Source organism: Elephas maximus, chromosome 9 (genome assembly GCF_024166365.1).
Source record: "Elephas maximus indicus isolate mEleMax1 chromosome 9, mEleMax1 primary haplotype, whole genome shotgun sequence".
In the NCBI taxonomy this organism is placed as follows: Eukaryota; Metazoa; Chordata; class Mammalia; order Proboscidea; family Elephantidae; genus Elephas; species Elephas maximus.
Genome location: NC_064827.1, coordinates 61,651,619 through 61,665,944, shown reverse-complemented (window position 1 = coordinate 61,665,944; position 14,326 = coordinate 61,651,619). Strand labels below are relative to the sequence as shown.

The 14,326-nt window shown below is 38.7% G+C and overlaps 1 protein-coding gene across 3 annotated transcripts in view; it reads right to left on the bottom strand.

Moving 5' to 3' along the window:
• The window catches only part of HSDL2 (hydroxysteroid dehydrogenase like 2), a 68,370-nt gene extending 54,244 nt beyond the window's left edge, over positions 1-14,126 (bottom strand). The window contains exons 1-6 of one of the 3 annotated variants that reach the window (XM_049895643.1): positions 13,844-13,956; positions 11,902-12,065; positions 10,606-10,704; positions 9,053-9,167; positions 4,325-4,428; positions 3,100-3,198 (exon numbers count right to left, since the gene is read on the bottom strand). In XM_049895643.1, the coding sequence (XP_049751600.1) occupies positions 3,100-3,198; positions 4,325-4,428; positions 9,053-9,167; positions 10,606-10,704; positions 11,902-12,065; positions 13,844-13,860 (598 nt within the window). In that variant the 5' untranslated portion in view covers positions 13,861-13,956. Of the gene's footprint in view, positions 1-3,099; positions 3,199-4,324; positions 4,429-9,052; positions 9,168-10,605; positions 10,705-11,897; positions 12,066-13,843 lie in introns of those variants that run through there. The other 2 variants (XM_049895642.1, XM_049895644.1) reach the window with 2 other exon arrangements.
• Between the last annotated feature and the right edge of the window lie 200 nt (positions 14,127-14,326).

The window sequence follows — 14,326 nt, the reverse complement described above, 5'->3', positions numbered from 1 at the left end:
AGTTCTATTTCTAGCTTTTTAAGGAAGTGCTATGTTGATTTCTAAAAAGTTGTACCATTTTGCATTCCCATCAGCAGTGTTTAAGAGTTTCAATCTCCCAGCAGCCTTTCCAGCATTTGTTATTTTCTGGTTTTTTGATTAATGCTAGTAATGGGGGGGCGGGTGTGAGATGGGATCTCATTGTGGTTTTGATTTGCACTTCTCTAATGGCTACTGATCACCAGCATTTCCTCCTATATCTGTTAGCCACATGAATGTCTCAAGGCAAAGATCTTGACAGCTGATATCACCTGGGTATCCTAACACTGTCCTCCACGTTCCCTGTCACACAATGTTCTCCCTCTTTCTTATATGAGCTTTATTCAGAACATCTAGTTTGGAACTAGTCAGAAGTTAATCATACTGCACATTTATCCATTCACTCATTCATCAACTATTTATCAAATAGGTACAATAAAATGAACAAACACAGTCCTTATCCTCAAGAAGTATTCATTCCAGCAAGGGAGATAAACATTAAACAATAATTATAAAAGTAATTATTTAATTACAAATGTCATAAATGATGTGACGGAGAAGTAAAAACTGCTAAACTGGACGGTCACTCCCTATCTCATATAAACTAACCGCAGCATTGGGTGCAATTGATCATGTTCCCTCCTCCTTGAAACACTTTTTTTACTTGACTTCCCAATCTCTTAATAGTTTTTTCTGTTCCTTTATTCACACACTAGGTGATATCATCTAGTCTTGTGGCTTTAAATACCATCTATTTCTGATAACCCCAAAATTTCTAAGTCTAGCCTGGACCTCTCTCCTGACCTCCAGACTGACCATCTCCACTTGGATGCTCAAACTCAATGCCCCAAAGTGAAGGCCTAACCGTGCTCCCCAGCCTGCTCCATATGCAGCTCGCCCCCTCTCAGGGGATGGCAACTCCACTGTTCCAGTTACTCAAGCCAAAAACCTTGAAGTCATCCTTAACTCTTCTTTTTCTCCTACATCCCATATCCAACAAGCCCACACCCTATGCATCAGCAGATTCTGTTCTACCTTCAAAACATATCAGAATCCAACTACTCCTCCCATACTTACTGCCATCACCCAATGAAAGCCACCAATATATTGTGCCAAGACTACTGCAATAGCTTTCAACCTGTTTCCGTTTCTGCCTTTGCCCCATGAAAATCTATTCTCAACAAGCAGCCAGAGAGATCCTTTGAACTTTTAAGTTTGATCAAGTCCCTCTTCTGCTCAAAACCCTGCAATAGTGCCCCATTTCATGCAGAGTAAAAGCTCAAGTCTTGACAAGGCCCCATGACATCTGACCCCCATTTCCCCTTGGACATCATCTCATCATTTCCTACTACTCTCCCCCTCTCCACTCTGCTCCAGCCACACTGGACTTCTCTCTGTTCTTTGATGATGCCAGGCAGGTTGCACCATAAGACCTTTGTACTGGCTAGTTCTCTGTCTTCAATGTGTTTCCCTCTTGTACCCCGTGGCTATCATATCTGCATGGCTAACTCCCTCATGTTCTTCAAGCATATACTCAAATGATATCTTCTCAAAAAGGCCAAGTCTTTTCACCCTACTGAAAAATTGTAACCCACCCTCCCTAACACCTGAGACTCCCATCTCTTTATCCTGTTCTATCTCTTCTATAGCACTCATCACCTTCTAGCATACTATATACTTTATTATTCATTATGTATTATTTATTATATCTCTCCAAATTAGACTATAGGTTCCAAAAGGGCAGGGATTTGTCTGTTAAGTTCCCTGATGTATCTTAAATAACTAGAACAGAATTTGGGCAGATAATAGTAGCTAATAAATCTTCACTGTATGAATAAAATCTAAAATTCTTAGAGGTAGACTAGGTTTTTTTTTTTTTTTTTTTAACTTTGTTACCCCCAGGATCTTAAAGACCTATACTTTAGGGGAGAGTGGGGGAAAGAAGAGAAGGAATAAGGGCAAATGGTTGTAAGAAACTCCTTCATACCTCACACTAAATGGTAAACTCTTTGAGTGAAAGGACTACATCACATTCATCTTAGTAGCCCTAATGCCTTGCACACAGTAGACACTTCGTAAATTATCTGCTAAATGAATAAAATGATTTATAAATGAATGAATAGTGCAAAGAACTGTGCCTGGCATATAGAGTCTCAATGAATGTTTGGAGAAAAACAAAAAATGGCAAGTGACAAGTATAAGTACAGCCGCATACGAACATATATACATATATACACACACGTATAAGGGCTTATGAAACAATATTGATCCTTACTATATGCACTGCACTGATATTTTCTATTCTACTCTATTAGAAAAAAACACAACTCTGACTGCTACCCACTATATCAATCCCTCCCTATACTAAATTGATTTCATGCCTCACCAATGAGTCCTGACATGTAGTATGAAAAACACTGTAGATGCATTTTTTTTCCCACTGGGTGCATATCTTTCCTTTTGTAAAGAATATCAATCTTCAGAAAATCTTAAAAGAATTGTGTCTGCTACAGAAGCAGAAGAGAAAACATAAAACACGGTTCTGATCCCACAGTGGGCAAGGGAGGAAAATGTCTTGGTCAAAGTGCAGAAGAAAAGAATTTAAGAAAACTGACTCCTAGAGTCCTTAGAAGAAAAGAAAGATGGTGACTGAAGACCTGGCTGCAACAACCAAGTTCTCCTAACTTGGTGCCCCATGAATCTTCACTGACAGCCCTTCATTTCCCCGGCCTCTTACCTTGCAGGACCTAGAATCATGGCTACCTAAATCTAAATCTCTCCACATAATTCTTCTAAAAACACACACACAATGCCGTAAGATCAACAAGGAACACATATAAAATCACACATAACCTACGCTATCAGTACTACCCATAAACGTTTAATTATAGAACTAAGACTAAAACAGAAGACAAAAAGGTCTTATGCTGGATAATAAGAAGTTTGACTTCTTTCCTGACACACAGATTGAGGTTACTGTTGACAGTCTACTCACCCCCACCCCATGCCACCCAAGATGCACCTCAAGAGTGTCAAGAACAATAAGGGAGAATCCAATAAACAAATTTTTAAAGAACATACCTGTTTTAGGCCATAATGCATTGACTGCAATTTCGCCTTTAAATTCTTCTGCCATTCCAAGTACACACATAGACATACCATACTTAGCAATGGTATAAGCTAAATGAAACCACAAAGAAACAATTTTAAAACACGTTAATTTGTGAGTATAAATAACAAATTCTTTCTTACTAGTTCCTTCCTGATGTATTTTTTCAGAATTCTCTTCAATAACGTAAAATACGTAAGATATAATTTTTAAAATGTACTCTTTCTAAAAGAATATCTATATGGAAGTAGCTGCATAAGAACGAACTACTCTTACATACTTCCATTCTAAGAAAAAAGACAGTAATAAACTTTGACTTTTCTTAATATTATGCGGATAAGATACATTATTGTTTCTTAACCTGCTTTTTCTTTTCTTTTTAAAGAATGAAAGTGATCATTTACAGGAAAACTACTACCAGTAAAACAGTTGCAAATTTGAACCTAGTCAGTTAAAACAGACCTTTTTTTAGTTCTGTTTTATTGGTTCCTATGCTACGTGTCTTTCAAAATCTTGTTGAAATATGCCCTGCCATGTCTGACACAGCTATTTTTAAGTGGGCATCTACACATAAATCTTGTTACTTAGCTTGTTGTTGTTGTGTGCCATCAAGCTGATTCTGACCCATACCAACCCTTTAGGACAGAGCAGAACTGCCCCATGGGGTATCCTAGGCTGAAATCTTTATAGGAGCAAATTGCCAGGAGGAGCTGGTAGGCTCAAACTGCCAACCTTTTGGTTAGCAGCCAAGTGCTTAACCATTGTGCAACCAAGCCTCCTTAGATGACTCACCTTAAATCATTACTTTGTTTGAATGGTAAGATATTGCATGAATAGTTTTTAACCAACTTTATTGAGGCATAAATTACACACAACAAAATGCATCCATTTTATTGACTGGAAAGGGACATGAGGGAGTTTTCTGAGGTGATGGAAATCCATTCTCCTGATTTGGGTGTTGGTTATACAAGTTTTGACATTTATCAAACTGTACCATTAAGACCTATGTGTTGTATTGAATGCAAAATATATCTCAATTTTTTAAATTATAGATAAAAATTACTTTCCAAAATACTACTGATTTTGCATAGAACATTCAATGTTGAATGCTATGTACAGATTTTATTATATCATCGATATGCTGATTTAATTAAAAATAAATTAACCAAACACACCATCCCCTCCCCTACCACCTACCACAGTGCTGTTTGAACCACAATGGATTTAGGTTCAGCGGAGGGCTGAGGTTGAGGATATGAGCAATTTTACTCTTTTTCAAATGAGGAATACATGCTTTAGATCTGAAAGCAAAAGAAAACATAAATCAAGTTAATACCTTTCTAACATCTCACTTTTTTAAAGCTGTATTTAAACCACTCCTATTTCAGAAACCCTGGTGGTGTAGTGGTTAAGTGCTACGGCTGCTACCAAAGAGGTCGGCAGTTCAAATCTGCCAGGCGCTCCTTGGAAACTCTATGGTGCAGTTCTAATCTGTTCTATAGGGTCGCTATGAGTGGGAATCGACTCGAAGGCAGTGGGTTTTTGGGGAAACTGAACTTGTTCTATAATCTGTAGGGTATGTTTGTTTGTTTTTACTATCCTAGAATGAAGATAGAAAATGCAACTAATCTACATCTCTTGAATCTCCGCTTGCTGGCCAGACAAGATGCTCTAGTTGGTGAAAATAATCAAATCCATGACATATTACCTAAAGCCGAACTGAGGTTATCCTCAACCACAACCTTCTCAAACACTCCCCTCCCCAAGATATACACAAAGTTTTCGGTAACAGTTACTGTACTTGTCAGTCAGCATTGTGGTAAAGAACGTAAGTGTCCAAGTCACACAGACTTGGGTTCAAATCCTGATCCTGCCCTCTTAATTGCTGGACCAAGGGCAAATTATATAGCAATCTAATCCTCAGTTTTTTTCATTTGCAATGTTGGCAATACCAGCAACCATAGACTACTGTCCAGAGGGTTAAAATGCCATGATATACATGAGGTACTTCTAACAATGCATATACTAAGCATGAAATAAACAATGGCTATTCTTACTATTCCTGGTGGCATCGTGATTAAGAGCTATGGCTGCTAACCATAAAGGCTGACAGTTCAAATCCACTGGAGGCTCCTTTGAAACCCTACGGGGCAGTTCTACTCTGTCTTATAGGGTCACTACGAGTCAGCATTGACTCAACGGCAATTGGTTGGTTTATTATTAGTATTACATGTGCGGATTTCTCTCATCTTAGTAGGTGCAGTAGTCCTACTACAATGGAGCTAGAATTTAGTAACATAACTCCCAGGACATTCCCAAATTTAATTTGCTAACAAGAGGGAGGCAATTTATTTTACAAAAGAATCAAGTCCAGTACTTTCAAAATTTTAAATGTTAAGCTAAAACAATAGTATAGCTCAATTATATTATAGCTTTATGTTATAATCAGTGACTCCCTGGACTTTGAACTAGTCCATTCTTTTTTCAAATCAGTTTTTTTATTACCAAATGTGCAACACTGTTGTTACATCTTTTCAAGCTTAAAAACCAAATACAATCAATATCACTAGAAGGTTTTTTGTACATATTGTTTTTCATTTCCAAAGGTGCCTCATTTTTATGGGAGTGACGCAGGGGGAGGGTAAACAATATTATAGCTGATTTTCACTACAACAGAGAAATGGCATTTCAAAGCATCAACAGGAAACAAACTACATCTATTCCAGGCAGTAAGACCATATTTTAAACTCAAAAGAAAGAGCTCATTTCATTTACATTATAAATATGAGCTTCTCCTTTGATCTACTAGACAAAACCTTTCCACCTGCAGACTGCCTACCTGGTCCTCAGTGTTAGTAATCCTACATCAGGTGCATTTTTCCCAGCAACATGCCTTGTCTTAGAAATCACACTGAACATTTCTTAGCACCATGCTTAGATACTAATACCCTCAGCTTAATAAAATAATTAAGTTTATTGAAAGCTTACTATGTACGAGGCATTGTACTTATTACTTTTATATGAACTATGTGGCTTAACCATGGGTTGCAAACTTAAAGGCCTAAAGGGCATTGGAATACAGAAATAAAGTGGGCTGGGTGTGAGAAAAATCAACTATTCAGAAATACAATCAAACTTCATTACTGAACTCTTAAAAGCACGTAACATGACACAGACATATAATACTGGATATTATATATTAAATTAAAAATAAAAAAACAAATTACAATGGAAATATTTCATTATGAAATTTTCTTTCATAGCTTATATCTTTCACAGAAGGTCAAAAACCTGACACCTTTTTTGTTTGGCCCCAAAAAGCAATGTTAGGTCTTTCGTTTGGAACTATAACATGACTTTTATTGGGAGCAATATTTAGTTGTATTTATAAAAAAAAATAGCTGTTCATAAATGTAGGAACCTTCAAAAATGAATAGAATCTTTTGCACAAGCGTTTTTAGTATTAAGGATATCTCTTCCTAAAATATTTGTAGATCTGTTATTCCAACATACTCATAGTTTTTAATACTTTAGTGCCCTACTCATAACTTCCATTTGTAGTTCTTCAACCATACTAATAGCACTCACTGAACAAGTTAGTTCATTTTCCTATAGTCTAGAATCAGTATGTTTTGTTTTGTTTTGAATTGAACCTTCAAATCTACAATTGTAGGAATGGGGCTTAGGCCATCACTTTCATTTCTGGAAAATGACCTCAGTATAGGAAAGTGAGCCAGGTTGTGCTTGCCAAATAGATATTTCAAAGACACAACTTCACAAGGAATGAGCAAAGAGAATCACACATTTGTGTTTACATAAGTCAAATGTCAACTAAAAAGGTCAAGTTCTTGATCCAATCTTTGCTTGGCTGGTTGGGAACTGAGTGAGGAATTTTCTCTTGAGTGGCAAAAAGAGTTGATTTATTTCAAATTATAAAACAAAATCTCTTCAATAATAAGCTATGGCCACCCCACCTTGTCACAGAGCAGGTGATCATGTTTGTATTCAGTACAAGTAAAGCACTCAACTGTCTGTAGTTCAAACCATGGAAGTATATTTAGTGCTCAGTACTAACAATATAGTCCGTGTTTAACTTTTTAGCAAGAAGCAACTGCTAAGTAAAGAATATAAGGAACAAACTTAATTTTTGCACCCTTACAAAACATTTCCACATTAGATTTTAACAAGTCCAAAGGTAATGCTGACCATATCAGTAATACTGTCTATAGTTATGATTACCAATTTTGACAAAGGTACTTTACACCTTCCAAAACTTTTCTGCTTGCCTAACAGTAAGTCATCTTGATGTTGTTCATGTCATGGGTACTGAGTCTAAAAACTTTTTAATCACATCAAAATCTCCTGACATCGTACAGAAATATAACTAAGTAGATGGCATATTTATATCTGTGCCTTCATCTTCTGCAATAGAAACCGCCACAAATAATTTTACTTTTTTACACAAGGTGCCCTTTGAAGCCTTAATTCAACATGCTGAGCAATAGTATTGCTGGTTGATATTTTTAAAGACTGTTTAAATAAATGTTACATTCAATCAAAATTCTTTGATAAACTTGCCAGCTGTAAAAGATTGATGTCCAGATAATTTTTTCATGAAACATGTAACTGCATCACATAGCAGGAGTGCTTGTTTTATTTGAAGATTAAAAAAAAAAAAAAAAACCTACTGGAATGTAAGTAATGTTTTGAATGTATTGTTTTTCATCACAATCTTTTCTATATGCCTGCCATAGCTCCTACTATGGTTTGAATCACTACGGTTTCCATTCAAAAGAGATCCTTCGCATATTAAGTTTGTAGAAGTATGCCTCACATCTACAAAGAAGCACTCCCATTTTACTTGAACATATGGCTCTCTTGGCATATGCTTGATTTTCCCACTTTGGATAGAGGCGTGGGTATGAGAAGTATTTGTCTTATAAGGAAAACAACAATGCAAGCACAATGATAAATGGTCATTTTTTGGCCTGACCTCAGCTTCCAAAAAACAGTGGAGCTCAGGGCCCAGTTAAGAAGGCAGCTGATACTCAGCCATTAGGCTATAGGAGCTGACTATTGCCACATGGGAATGTTGTCTATATGTGACCAGATTTCCCAGTATTTCAAGAAAAGTCAGAAATCTGGATTTTTATATAAATCTCTTGATGTTTTAAATGTAGACAACTAATAAAATTTGAATGTAAGTAACTAACGAAAAATTTTTTAACATTGTCAGTGTCAAGTTTTGCAGAACAAACATAACACACTTAATCTTCATGATCAACCCAATGACTACTTTATTATCCCCTTTTTAGCAGTCTGCAAGAGGTTAAGTTACTTGCCAAAGGTCACAAGCTAGAAAGTTACAGGAGATGGGAGTGGTGCTGTCTGGCCTCACAACCACATGAAAAATAACAGAAACTGTGGGTAAATAAATGGACAAATAAATGAAAAAGTGGACTGTCTAATCCAGAAAAACCAGAACTATATTCTCTAATTCTATATTCTACATTTCCCCTGATATTGCCCAAGATGGCATTAGACTTTTTGTCAGTTGTATTAAAGTGTGAGTCATATAAGCTTACTGTTATTTACATACCTCAAACTCTTATCAGAAAAAGGCAAGGCTTGCTGGCTTGAGCAATCAGAAGATAATAAAAGACAGGGCATCCATATATGTATTCATGCAAAATATTTGAAAATGCTCAAGCTACATGTTAGTCTTTATTATATTCACAGAGAAAAGGCGCTCTAAATACAACTACTTATTTAAAACACTATCTACTGACTTGGAGCACTTTGAGGCCTTTATAGGGATTGATCAGGTTTTAAACTGTACTGTTAACCTGGTTCAACTCTGTTTACCAACAAGTTCTCTGAGAAAACATTGCAACATTCCCCCCACAACTCTTATTTCTAACTCACGTAAGGTAGGTGCCTCTGGTGTTGACGCTCATCATCAAATCCACTTTCTTTGTAGGCGTATCCAACGTGTTGCTCAAGGTAATAGCACTGGCATTATTCACCAAAATATCAATTCCTGTTTTCAAAATACTCAACTTCATTTTGTTATAATTTACTTTATCACAAAAGGAAACAAAAACATTTACTCTATATAGTTGAACCCTCATTTTATTTGCTTCAATTGCTTGATGCACAAATACTTTTCGATAATATGACCGACCAATATGTCAATGTAAAACTCGGTAGCTATGTTACAACAGCACCCAAATGATTTTCACTGTCTCAGTGGAGACAGCCAATCACGAGAGCACCCTGTGAAACTGTAAGGAGGTTTAGTCCTTAAGGTTTATAGCTTCTCTATATCTGCTCTACTCTTACCTCCTAGTCTTCCCTCCCTGTCTTCAAGAACCTTAGGTCAACTTCCTTAAAGTCTTCCCTTTTCTCTAGCATCTTTCTAATACCTGCCCTCCTTCCAAGAACACCAAGGCCCCTCACTTAAAGGAAGGGGCTCTTTTCTGGTCTTAGGAACTGGGAAAAGAGAAGAGACCTAGGGTTTCAATCCCTGGTAAATCATCAGAGGAGATCAAGTTTGTTTTGGTGACCCGTAAGTATCATTTCTATCTATTGTATTCAGTCTCTACCCATATACGATATACTTTGCTTATAGTTATATGCTCAGCGAAATAATGTTAAATAAAAATAGTAAAATACAAAAGTATGTCAAACATTTCCCTGTGTTTCTGCATGGTCTTGATAGCTATTCTTTGTATAACCCAGTGCCGTTGAGTCAATTCCAACTCATAGTTCTACTCAGAGTAGAACTGCCCCAGAGGGTTTCCAAGGAGCACCTGGCAGATTCAAACTGCCGACCTTTTGGTTAGCAGCCGTAGCACTTAACCACTACGCCAGCAGGGTTTCCCTTTTCCCGTTAGATATCAAAAAGTCATCAGATGATGGTTACCTCAATTGGGAAGAGGTAAGCAGATAGGAAGGAGCCCTGGTGGCACAATAGCTAAAGTGCTCAGCAGCTAACCAAAAGATTGATGGTTCAAATCCACTAGCTCCACTTGAGAAAGATGTGGCAGTTTATCTCCATAAAGCCTTAGAGCTTTGGAAAACCTACGGGGTGGTTCTACTCAGTCCTACACGGTCGCTATGAGTCAAAATTGACTCGACAGCAGTAAGTTTGGTTTTTTGGTTTAAGCGGACGGGACCTAGGGAACCACTTGGTTGGGTGTATGTTATTTTCAAGGTCCTAAAAGTGGGTAACTTTATTTTGGGAGACGGACTTGTTATAGCATTCAAAATAATTTCTAACAGTTAAAAAGAAAAGTCATCAGGTGGTATGATATGATCCTTCTGTGTGAGCAAATACTCAGCTCCGGCTGTATTCTAAAGACTCAGAAAGTTGAAAAAATTGAAAAAATAAAACCACTTTTTTAATTAAAACCTAGTTATACTCACACTTATATTTTACCCGATATTCAATAATTATGTCTGTTTTAAGGCACTACCTCCAAATTTCTCCACTGCTTTCTCCACGGCGTCCTCGATTTGCTGTTCATCTCTCACATCAACAACACATGGCAAGGCCTTTCCTCCAGCTGCTTCAACTACAAAGGATAAACAAACAAAAAGGCATTCTAGCATTCAAATGTTACATCTTTCATTCTGATACAACGGTTAAAGGGGAAAAAAGTATCCTACTTTCACAGAAACAACTGTCTTACAACCACAAGTGACTCTACCCTTAAAGTAGGACAGATTGGCTAGCTCATCCAGCTTCAGACTGGCCAGGACAACTCCATAAAAAAACAAAAAGAGATACATTAACTTTTTTAAAAATTCTATTAAAAAGCAAAAAAAGGAGGGTAATGTAATTAAAAAAAAAAAAACTTTTTACTATGAATTTCAAAAAATATAGAAAACCATAAAGAATAGTATATTGAACAGGACCATGAAGCCATCTCCTATCTTAAATGATTACTAATACTCTGCCAGTTGTTTAACTTGTTTAATTTCTCTCTCCCTCCCTTTTTTGCTTTTTTCTGGTGTACTTTAAAACAAATCCCAGGAATCGTTTCACTCATAAATACTTCATATGCATTTCCCTAATATAACCACAACGCTATTATCATAACTAACAAAACTAGCAAGATTAGCTGAAGTTGAATTTTTAAACCATAAAATCATTCTCTTGGGGCCTTCTCTTCTGGCATGATGCCTAGCACGATGCCTTGAATATAAGCATGCGATAAATGTTGAGGAGCTTAAAGTATTAAAATAAGGACTTACAAATTGTTCAGAGAATAAATAACATGAAAAGCTTTTTCAGAGTGTTTACACTATCCACCCCCAGGTTCTATCCTCTCCACTTCATTTTCACCCCCCACTCCCATCCAAGAACCACTGCCCTAGAAAACCCCCCCAAAAAAACCCAGTGCCGTTGAGTCGGTTCCGACTCATAGCGACCCTATAGGACAGAGCAGAACTGCCCTACAGAGTTTCCAAGGAGCGCCTGGTGGATTCAAACTGCCGACCCTTTGGTTAGCAGCTGTAGCACTTAACCACTACGCCACCGAAGACAGGATTTTTAAGGGAATTCTCTTGTTATCACTCAAATGTGCTGAAGGAGAAAAAGGTTCAAAACCACAGCTCTCAAGTGAGAAAGAATACCTGCTTACCTCCTTAATCATAAAATTATTTTCAAGGTAGCTTTCATATGGCTAAAACAATTCTCTAGCAAATTCTCTACGTATTGAAACCGGTGGGAGTACATTTTAGGAAATGGCATTGTCACACTCACTCACTTTCTTCAGCAGCAGTATAGATTGTGCCTGGAAGCTTGGGGTGTGCTTGGGCAGTCTTCGCGGCAATGACAATATTCGCTCCATCCTTTGCTGCTTTTAATGCAATAGCTTTACCAATGCCACGACTGGCACCTGTGATGAAAAGGGTACATCCTGCTAGCTTCCTACAACAGAACAAATGTGACCTTATTAGAAATCTCAAAGCTTAATTTACTAACCAGTATGAAATCGACTCGATGGCACTGGGTTTTTTTTTTATCACGTGAGTTGGAATTGACTCAATGACCAATGGGTTTGGTTTTTTATCAGGAAATTATGCATGTTTTCACAATATATGTATTTCCTCCTTGGTGAAATGTTACTTGAACCCCACTCCCACCCATCTGGTAGCTAATAACTCCATTACACTCCCATTGCACAATGATTTAAAAATTATTTATTACAACTGCAGTTGGCCAGCCATGCATGATTTGGTAAACAAAATCTGCTCAAACACAAAATAAATCTTAAAGAGAAATGAGGAATTAATAAAATAAACTACACATACACTTTTCCACAGAAAAAGTGTTAACAAGGCTGACTTTTGAGTGGCAGCATTGTGAATAATTTTTATCATATTCTTTATGCTCTTCAGTATTTTTCAAATTTTCTACAATGAATACTAGCACTTAAAAGAAATTATCCAAAAACAAACAATTGTTCATGTGTTAGGTTTTGGTGGGGCTCATCATCGATATGAGACACGTTATTGGGTACTCTGAAGAAAAATTTCATTATGGGACAAAAACGTTTACAAGTGTTTAAATAATTAAGGCCTACTTGTCTTCATAACCTGACAGCCAAGGCTGAGTGCTCTTTATGTCAGCTGGGTAAAAGGTACAACCTGAAGGTCATTTACTAGCCTTATGCTTCATGAAACATCACCGTTTTTTTTTTTTTTTTTGACCTTTCATCCTAATATATTCTACCAGCTGAAAACATTTGATCTATAATTAATTTTTTCAGTGGGAACGAACATTTTTTACCTACAGAGCACAGCTGGAATTACGGAAGGCAATGTGCTACTACTATTTTTCACGGTGATGTGTGTGCTTAGGGTGTGTACGAAATGTATAAATGTGTGGAATATCTGGAAACCTAACAAAGTAACTGGAGGGTCTGGGAGACTCACTTTTTACCGCTCCCTTTTAAATTAAGTCTTTTGACCGCGTGCCTGTATGTTTCACGCAAATGACAGAATGGACATGTCACTCAGCTCCAAGATACACTCACTTTATGATTACTTCAATTTATTTTACTAATTTGAAAATCACTTTTAAAACATCCCATGCCAAGCTGAACGTTACCCACAACCTTTCACGTAGAACTTGCACGCTTTCACCTGAACGCAAACATTCCGGCCTGGGAACTACGCGGCTGACAGCATGCAGGTTCTAGGTGAAATGTCATGGGGAAAAGCTCAAGAACCTTAATGATTCTCCACTTTTTCCGCACGTACAACTCTGGAATAAAAAAATAACGACATGTTTCCCTGCAGTAGCAGCCCTGGTAGTGCACTGGTTAAAAGCTCAGGCCACTAACCAAAACGTCAGCAGTTCGAACCCGCCAGCCGCTCCTTGGAACTCCTTGGGGGGCAGTTCTACCCTGTCCTATAGGGTCGCTATGAGTCGGAATCAACTCGACCGCAACGGGTTTGGGCGGGGTGGGGGGGTTACCATGCAGTACACAACTTTGGGTTACTTTTCGCCCGTTACCGCAGACTGCAGGCACACTGTGCCCGACGTGGACCAGAGTTCCCGAGCGCCGCACGACTCTGCAATGGCTTCATTTACCCTCCCACCTCCCGAGCCGGGCCCACCCGGGCACTCCGCTCCGCCACCCACCAAGCCACGCGCTCCGCCTGCCCAGGTCTCTGTCTCCCCGTGGCGCTCCATCCCCTTACCCGGTGTTGGATAGCATGACTCTTGCGGATCAGAGACGACGGCTACGGCTGTGAAGGGCTTGCGAGACGCACACCTTCTCGCTACATTTACGCTCACTCCTAACACCGCACCACTCCCCTCCACATCCCACCCCGGGCCTGCGGGGGCGGAGGGCTCAAAGAAGCGGAAGATCGCTGAGTGCGCCTGCGTACGCAGTAGGTCTCCCAGGCCTCGGCGCGGGCTGCGCCCCTTCCCAGCTAGGCGCCTGGAAACAGGCTCTCTGCGCATGTGCTTTGGAAGCAACTCGGCCCCACCCCTCTCATAGGGCACTGGGGGTTAAGGTCGGTCTCCGCCCACCGTCTGACACGCTGAGCGCGGCCGGTGTCGCGTTTCGGGACTGTCACCCCGAACCTGGACTAAAGCCGGCCAGACGTCGCCGCGTCTGTAAATGCTGTCCTGTGGTGAGGAGCCTGCTTTTGGAGCAGAGCTCTTTGCAAAAGTCG